This window comes from Anopheles arabiensis, chromosome 2, assembly GCF_016920715.1.
Source record: "Anopheles arabiensis isolate DONGOLA chromosome 2, AaraD3, whole genome shotgun sequence".
Classification (NCBI taxonomy): domain Eukaryota; kingdom Metazoa; phylum Arthropoda; class Insecta; order Diptera; family Culicidae; genus Anopheles; species Anopheles arabiensis.
Window position 1 is genome coordinate 56,813,986 of NC_053517.1, and position 9,469 is coordinate 56,823,454.

At 35.0% G+C, this 9,469-nt stretch overlaps 1 protein-coding gene across 2 annotated transcripts in view; it reads right to left on the reverse strand.

Annotated features, from left to right (window-relative positions):
• Window positions 1–9,170, reverse strand: part of LOC120897175 (homeotic protein deformed) — a 28,362-nt gene extending 19,192 nt beyond the window's left edge. The window contains exons 1-2 of one of the 2 annotated variants that reach the window (XM_040301838.1): window positions 8,862–9,170; window positions 7,716–8,696 (exon numbers count right to left, since the gene is read on the reverse strand). In XM_040301838.1, the coding sequence (XP_040157772.1) occupies window positions 7,716–8,442 (727 nt within the window). In that variant the 5' untranslated portion in view covers window positions 8,443–8,696; window positions 8,862–9,170. Of the gene's footprint in view, window positions 1–7,715; window positions 8,837–8,861 lie in introns of those variants that run through there. The other variant, XM_040301839.1, reaches the window with a different exon arrangement.
• Window positions 9,171–9,469: the final 299 nt, after the last annotated feature.

Below are 9,469 nucleotides of genomic sequence, written 5' to 3' on the forward strand. Positions count from 1 at the left end.
TCGGAGAATCGTTGCCACCTAATTTTGGTTCTAGCCGCGCGGCCACATGAGGTGAAATATACAGTGAAATGAGCTATTTGACAAGTTAAATATCTGACAGCTGCTGCTAAAGGAATGGGAGAGATACTACACCCACTTTTGAAATTCACTTTAAGAGAATATCTTCTTTAGCAGAACATTCCCAAAATAAAAGAAATGATGAACTGTTGATTGAAAATTAACGAAATACTTAACAGTGCAGTTATTTAATGGATTTAGTTACGGTTTTGTGGACGTTATTTGTTTACATTGCACATCACCTGGTTGCTGTGATGGGTTATCCAACAAATATTTCGCCTATCAAATTGTTCATTTCGCTGTAAGGCATATATTTTTACCTGGCAGGGGTCTCCAAACTACGGCCTGCAGACCGCATGTAGCCCTCGAGAGCTTAGATTGCGGCCCACGATGACCCTATAGAAGTTTAATATAAATATTATATTATACTTACTTTTTTGAATAAAATTTATTTTTAACTTTTCAACGACAAAAATCAAGCTTTAGTAAAACAAAGCTGTACAAGTATCGTTAGTATTTTGTTATAAAAACGAGATTTAGACATTTACTCATCAGTTAAAGGTCGCGTTTAATATTGTTATTTTTGAAATAATGCGGCCCGTGAACTGAAAAGTTTGAAAACCCCTTTTCTAAGACATCAATTCTTGACAGTGTACGTCAATTTTTGACACTAACGCACTTATTTTTGCTTGTAAGTCATCATTTTTTACTCTTCTAGCAACCATGATAATTTTACAAGGTATTTGAGCAAATTTTTGACAATTGTAATTCTACAGCTCATAAACATCATGTAATTTGATTGTTTTTGAGAACCGGGTAATTTTAATGGTTTTTTGAGAAAAAATAATGAAATTTTAGGAATTCTAAAATCGTTCTTTACACTTTAAAATATATGCCAATTTTTTTCTCTCCATTAAAATTTAGAATATTTGCGAAACAATTGGTTTATTTTTAATTCTATCAAAGGACCCCTTTGCCTTTTAAGTACCCTTTACCTCGTAGACTGAAATTTCAGCCTGTTAGCTGTTTTAGCAGTTTTCGAGAGGTAAGTGTACCAATTATGGCTATTTTATGTTATCAAGATACCGATTTTACTGCTGTAATAAGTATTGAGTAAAATTTTAAAAAAGTATATATTTGCTAGAAGCCTATAATGTGTAGAGCACGAGAGTATTTTTTAATTTGACCTAATGTTTAGCGAAACAATAGAAAATTTCAATTAAAAATTGCATCTCAAGCAACTAATTATGGCTATAGTGTTCCTAGCAATTCGCTCTGGCTGTACCAATTGTGATTGTAAGCCAAAACTCGTGGATATTTACACCAAACATCAATTCACCTAGAACAAACAAACACCTAGAATGGACCGTTACCCCGTAGCAAGGATTGACTATCCGGCTGCTTGGTAATGAATTAAGTCTCGAAAGCCTGTATAGGATCTCATACAGGGTTTTCTGATAGAACTCAATACCGCGAGACATTTTGATGAATCGGCGGGAGTCAATTGCAAGACTGCGGGACGATACGTTAAAACGTTGACGATACCGGGATCTGCGGATTTGCATCGCAAGACTGCGACACACTTTTCGGACACATTGTCACCTTTCAGGGACATATGGTCTGATAGCAGGGATTTTAAATTTTAAAATTTTAGGCGTTTACTAGTTGGATTTTGGCTAACAGTGGGGCCCTTTCCGGTTTAAGTTCATAGGCTGAAATTTCAGCCTGTCAGCTGTTTGCATTGTATGGCAGTTTTCGAGCAGCAATCAAAGTCGGTATAATATACAGGTGGACTTATGCCAAGGTGTATGAATTTAGAAGGCTGATTTTTAACGCTTCTGTTTCCGAATTAAGATTTTAAGAGTGTTTTGAGTATTCGTCAAGCCTCCAGAAAGCTTGTTTGAGCAAAAGTTTTCACCCATCCTGCCAAAAAGTGATATTCAAATTTGGTTTGAAAAACATCCCATGGACCACCTGGACTACATACACTTTGATTCTAGATTCCACCACGAGATCTCTTTCATGCACCTTGGGGTAAATGTAAACAACACCGTGTTTTTGAGCAAGTAATCGAATCTAATTCTAGATTTGAGGCTAGAATAATCTAGACTGAAAATTGCAGGCTAGTTTTTGTGTGGTTTTGTATGGAGTGTTTACATGATTTCAGCCTCCAACATTCAAATTCCATACACAAAACTAACTAGAATCGTGAAGGGCCCCAGTATTGAATTTTTATTTGTTTGCAAGCGAATTAATTAGCGATAAACTCTTAAAATATTTATTCTCATCGGCTGCGAATACGGAGAGGGTATCAAACCTAATTCTCGCAACTACTGATAATTCGGATCAACCCGGACTCGCTGGATCCACGACTAATCCTACCTTTCCCGACCCGATCCGAATTCATTGGTGAATTTCTACTGAACCTACTTAATGTACCTAAATGTACCTTTCGTACGACTCCGGGTCACAGTATGGCTCCAGCCCTGTAGGTTTGAGTTGATTCACCCATCAATGATACAAGTGCTTAAACGCTTTATGTTTGGAGTTGTAGCTTTAATGTTTTCTAAGCTCTACATTTGATATATGTTCTACTGGAATCACTTAGACTCCGCGCATACATGCTTGGCACTCTCACTTCAAATTTCCTTTGGATACCGTTCCATCGTAGCCATGGCATTGATAACAATTGCATCCATTATGCAAAATTTCATTAGCTGTTGCGCGATTGAACAAACCCAATCTACCCTGGACAATGCAGTTTCTAATACCCATGGATTTTTTCTCGAAATTGAAAATACCCGATTTGGTACATCCCTGCAGGTAGGTTTATCCCAAGGGGTGTGTATTTAGAAGGTTGATTTTCGATACCTCAAACCTCTGAATAGCTCATTTTTAATAAAGTAAGCATTCTACATTAGAGGAGAAAATAACCTATAAATTTACTAGAAACGCTGCAAAAATTATTATATTTATTTATATTTATCGTTATTTTGATTCATATTCCGGACAGTTTCGAGCTCATGTTTCAATTTACTGACGTTATGATTCGAATTCCGAACAGCTTCAAAACTTCGTCTGTATTCTTCAAATTCATACTCATTATACAACTTTTTAATTTTGAAGTTATTTTAAGTTCCGAACATCCAACTCTGAGTGAATGAATCCTTCTAGAACGACAGAACGACTGCCTTACAAAACTATCAAATATCAAATCTTGCTTCAAATTCCGAACAGAATTAAATACGCGATTTAATGAAATTCAGAGCACAATATGATAAAAAACTGTAATTTTCACGTTGATAATTTCTTCCACAATTGATTTCTATGTAGTTCAATGCACGAAGACGCGATAAATAGGAATTATCAAAGAAATGACACTGGCGTGGGTTTGAAGTAAAGCTGCTAAGAATGCCTCTGCTGGTAAACCGACAGACAATATTTATTTAATGTGTCATCAGGGCCTACTAGGGGTCAGACACATTTTTAATTTATTGTAGTACATCATGGCAATCATTTAAAATTAAAATGAAGTATGGCCAGGGACTAGATAGGAAGTAATTTAATAAAAACATGTCGAATGTCCGAAATTTGAAGCTGTCCGTAATTTGATTCATACAGGTAAATTTGGAATACACACTCTTCTGTGCATCATAATTCCACTTAAATTGTGTGGTTTATTCCCAAATCTTTTTATTATGGGCCGATGGTAAAGCTGTGCCCAATTGTATACTTATGTAAGGAAACATGGTTTTATTTGCCACACTTTCTATCATGTACCTTCATACTCTTCTATATAATTCTAGAACATATCTCTTTTTTTTATCCATGTATGCAAGCGAAGACTAAAAAGCCTTATAAAAAAAACAACACAATGACTTTTTCTTTATTTTGTTGTACTTTTGAAATTCTAAATATAAAATTTAACATAACCGGTTTGAATTTATCATTATTGTATTCCAAAAGTGAGAGAAAGAACTCATTATTTCATTGATATGCTTACAAACATTCAAAAAAATTGATTTTTTTTGTTGCAGGTTTGGTTACTAGGAATGTTTGCATCATATGCTTGCATCATAGGGGTGGTCCCGTGGTACAGTCGTCAACTCGAACGACTTAATAACATGCCCTCTATGGGTTCAAGCCTAGAATGGACCCGTCCCCCCGTAGCAAGGATTGACTTATCCGGCTACGTGGTAATAAATTAAGTCTCGAAAGCCTGTTTAGGTCGGTATGTCCGCATAGGACGTGTACGCCAAATAGAAAAGAAGCATCATGTGTTGTTGATCTGCGGACATTCCTATTATCAATAGCATGAGTAAAACATATTAATGCTGAGAAGGCAATTGCTACTTTTTGGCAAATGCTTTTTTAACTTTTAGTTGATCTTAATGGTAAATTTAAAGGATAACTGTACCTGTTTTGGGCAGGTTAGTGCAACAGTTTCACAAAAACTCGTACACTTACAAGTAACGTTATTTTGGGCGATAAACTGTCGTGTTATGGTATTTTTTTTATTTTGCCAATTTGAATGTAATTTTTATAGCCATTTGTAAAAATGTAAACAATGTATTTGTTCCTTTTTTCGGCAGTTTGTACCTATTTTGGACAGGCTGTGCTCCTATATTTGGTAACGCGAATACGAGATGGAATTTTTTTATTAATGCTAATAGGTAGACAAAAATGTTTAAATCCGTTTTACATTCTTGTTTTCCTAAGATTTTTGTTGCAAAGTAGATAAATTTTTAAGTTATGATGCCCATTTTGCTCATTTTGCTGGCAGTTTTAATAGTCTCTTTGATGTGAGCTACAAACAAAGATGATTTTGAAGAAAAGAGACTAAAAATTAAGAAAAACTAAAAATCTATTGTTTCGTTCCTGAAACTACAAAAAGGTTTAATATGTTTTACATTGAGAATCATAACAATGCAATTCAATCGAATTGTTTTATGCGATAAAATTATAAAAGGAAAATCAACTGATTTTTGTGTATTCATGTACGTGATCGCATGTCATGGGCGAGGAACGGTGTGTTCGAAAAATGTATGGCAGATTCATCATTGCATTCAAGGTCCATGAAAGAGAACTGGATACGTGTAGAGTAAATTATCAGAAATCTATGGGAACATTTTGACAGTTAAATTAAACATTGTTTATGGTCGTTGCTATAGAGCGAATAGGAGTCTTTTTTGCAATTTATGCTCATTTTTTGCTCCTGATTACAACAATTCTTTGTTCTAAGGCTGATTTTATTCAAGGATCTCTTTTATCATTCGTCGCTTATAAATTTAGATGTAATCAACATTTACAAGCATCATCCTGAAGCTTTGGAATTGCTTAAGACATATAAGTCTCTTTATTCCACCAGGTCGTTTGAAATATTGCCCGACCTTGTCTTTCGAGACCGTTTTATCGTTTTTCAGTTAGCTTTTTCTCCCTTTTCTCCTATCTCTTTTTCTCCTAAACAAATCCTAACGCTAATGTTGACAGGTCGTAGGAACTCTCCTATCATGCTGTTGTAAGGTTCCAACATCGTCGTAATTTGTAACTAACGTTACTAAGTATACTTGATAGATTGCACTTGATAGTTAGATTGTATGACATACAGTGAATACTGTTATAATTAAAATTAACGAAAGCTTCAAATTCCGGACATACGCTATATTTTTATTGATTGTCTTCATGTCCAGCTCCATATCGCCATACCGCTTTTTATTTTACATAAATCCCATGATGTACTAGAGTCAATTAGAAATGTGTATGACCCCTAGTAGTGTCCAATGTCACAGTAAACAAATATTTTCTGTCTGTCAGTTCACCGCCGGAAGAATTCTTAACAATTGTGCTTAAACCGACGCCAGTGTTTTTTCTTCGATAATTTCTATTGATTACGTGCATTAAAAACATCGGAGTCTTTTGTAAACGCAACAGTGTTTTATCATATGGTGCTTTGAATCTCATTAAAACACGTATTTAATTTTGTCAGGTATTCAAACCAAGATTTTTTATCTTGTTTTTAATTTTATTCAACTCTTCAACTTTTTATTAATTAAACTTTTTTACATTTTAACTCGTAAATTTCCATACAAAAATAAATCCACCTAGAAAATTAAATTTTTATCAGCAGGCCACACATGCTTTTAATTGAACTGTCAGCCAACTGTCGAGCGTTCAAATAATAAGCATGCCATCGAAAAAGCGTTCAACTCTGACTGCATTGAAGTACCAAGCAGTGAACAACCGAACTGAAAAAATCCCAAATCAGTTAGGTTATACTGTGTTTATTGTTGTTCCACTACAACAACCGCAACAACAGTATATGGAGTCCCAATCTTGAGACAAGTTGCAAAAGTGTTCTCTTGATATTGCTCCGAAGGGTACACTATTATTCACACTACAACAGCATATGGGGTTCCGATCTTGAGACAAGTTGCAAAAGTGTTCTCTTGATATTGCTCCGAAGGGTACACTATTATTCACACATCCATATTTTTATGAATGGATTTACAATGAAAAAATGAAAATGATTGCACAAAACGATCAAAGTTTATGGTTTTTTAATATTTTGTTGTCATGAATTTGACTTCACCTGGCAGATGATATGAAGCCAGTTAATCTTTGTTTTGTTTACTTTCCACCGTTTTGAAGCGTACAGTAAAATACTACAGTTGATTATTTATTTCAATACCGTGTTCACTACACTACCTTTAGAAATGTGTTTCATTATCACGTTGGAAGTAGTTTTTAATGGAAGAAAACTGTTATTAACATTAAATACCTTAGTAAATCACTCTATCATGCTTGTTCCCAAAGAAATAAGATGAACGGTAAAGCTCGGGTTGAGTGAAAATTTGCTATATATATATATATATATATATATATATATATATATATATATATATATATATATATATATATATATATATATATATATATATATATATATATATATATATATATATATATATATATATATATATATATATATATATATATATATATATATAAAATACCGAATTAAACGAAATTCATTGTGATTTCTTGTTTTGTACACTGAAAAATAATGGTCAGCGAGGGATCACAAGGAAATTCATTCAATTAATTACTTTCACATGTTTTGCAATCTAAATAGTAGAAGAATCGAATTAGGTTTCGTTTGGGATACGAAAAGTCATATTCTGATTAATATTTGATGACACATAATGGAAAAAAACGCGTCCACTTTCACTCGTGCTGTAGTCTGGGCTAAATAAATAAAAATCATCCATGCATCAATATATAAGCGTATCTTCTTATTTCAAATGATATAGGGACATTGATGAGAATACCTTGCGCAGTTCAGGTTTTAACGTATTTTATCAGCAAAACAGACATTGTGGCAAAGTACAATAAAGCAACATAGATGAATTATAAACATTATACCATGTTTGTATAATCTTGTTTATAAAATGTCATCTTCTCTGGGCTTGGCAGCTTTTGTGGACAACAAAACTAAACATGAATTGTTCCATCAGAGGGGAAAATCAAACTGTAAAACTAAAGATCAATCGTGTATGCTAAAGTGAATGTAGATGGCAATCAAAATATTTTCCTTGTACCTTAAATATTATCAATTATAAAAAATGCTGATATTATATTCCTTTAACAGTTTTACATACCTAGCTCTTGTAGACCCAATGCTGTGTTGGTCACTTCCGTACCGACACATTGCAGCGGAGTATCCATTATGGATGTATGACCTTCAGTTGAAGCTGAGTAGTATCCATTATAGTATCCAGATGTTATGTTAGTTGGGAAAGAATTTTGATTTGAAACCGAACTGTTCGAGGCCGCAGTAGAAACAGAGGGTGGAAGAGTTGTGATAGCTGGAGCGATAAGACCTGATGATGTTGACTGCATCTGCACTGGCGACATATACCCATTATGCGATGGATGATGCGCGTGTGGATGATGGTGATGATGATGGTGATGATGATGATGCGGGTGGTGATAGTAATGGCCCACCATTGAAGATGAGTAGTCGTTATATGCTGCAGATACTCCTCCTCCTCCTCCTTCTGCTCCTCCTCCTCCACCTCCTCCTACTCCTCCTCCACCACCTCTTTCTTCTCCTTCCGCATTGCTTCCGGCACCGCTAACATGACCATTGCCACCGGTAAGACCATTTCCAGATGGCACACCAATGCTCATTGCACCAGCATGATGTAGTGATTCAGACTGGATATGGTGTAAGTAGTCTTGAGTTCCAGCTTGAGTTACATTGTTTCCTACACCATAGCCGCTATGAAAGTTGGCATAATCCTCACTGGGCGGAAATTTAGGCTCGATATTAATCCCCATAGATTGTATATGGTGATGAGGATAGCCCATGAGAAAAGAACTCATGTTTTAGTGTAATAGATTAAATTTTCAAACACAATTCAGAACAACATTTGCAATCGATAAATGCATATACACTTTTTCACTTGAACCTTCAAATGTGAAAGATTTTTTCGAAGAATTAGATACGTTGTCAAATAGGGGGTTTCTCATCACTTTGCGAACAACACTTTATAAATCACAACCTTGATGTATCAGGATAAACCAGTTACACAATGCGGCACACGTCTGCTGTACATAAACTTATGTTGAGCAATAGACTGTAAGATATCATAAATAAAAACTAACAATGAACTCAGCGTTAAAACTTTTTATGTACACTTTTATATATGGCCTTGTTGCATAACACGGAAATGAAAAAATGGCACTTGAGTATAAACTATCACTGTGAAACTTTAACTATCATACGATACTGATACAGATACCTGTTTTCAGAGCACACAAAACTATTTCCAATTTCGTAAGAACCATCTACTCATTGTTGTATCACAAGATAATGTTAATATTCTCATTGCGGTTGATATCACTCTTCTCACTTAATTTTTCACTTCATTACGCCGAACATTGCAGATAATTGAGCCAATCTAAACAATCAACACGCAATTCAAAACCACAGTGTAACCAAACACCATACACATCACGTATATTGTAAGTTATATGGCATTCACCAATGTACACCCTTTGCGGACACCGCAATGTACACCGGAGGTGTTGCAAACTTGGAATGAAGTGAATGATCACAAAAGACACCATGCGCTGTTGGCATATTTCCTTGTTATAGGTTAGAAATGACTGAGTGCCGAGGGTACTTCGACAAACCAACTGTGGTTGTCTCTTCCTATGGCAGCTTATCCGTTTCATTTACTCGCATTGCTCGACGAAGGTATACCAGCATACCATCTTCGTCGATTCCACATGTTCAGCAGCCGAACAATGCGTATTTTTCTTTGTATGCGTATACACATTTGTGAAAAAGAGATGTGAAATGGTCTCGTTAGCATAAGTGTGTTTGAGACAACACACATAAAAAACC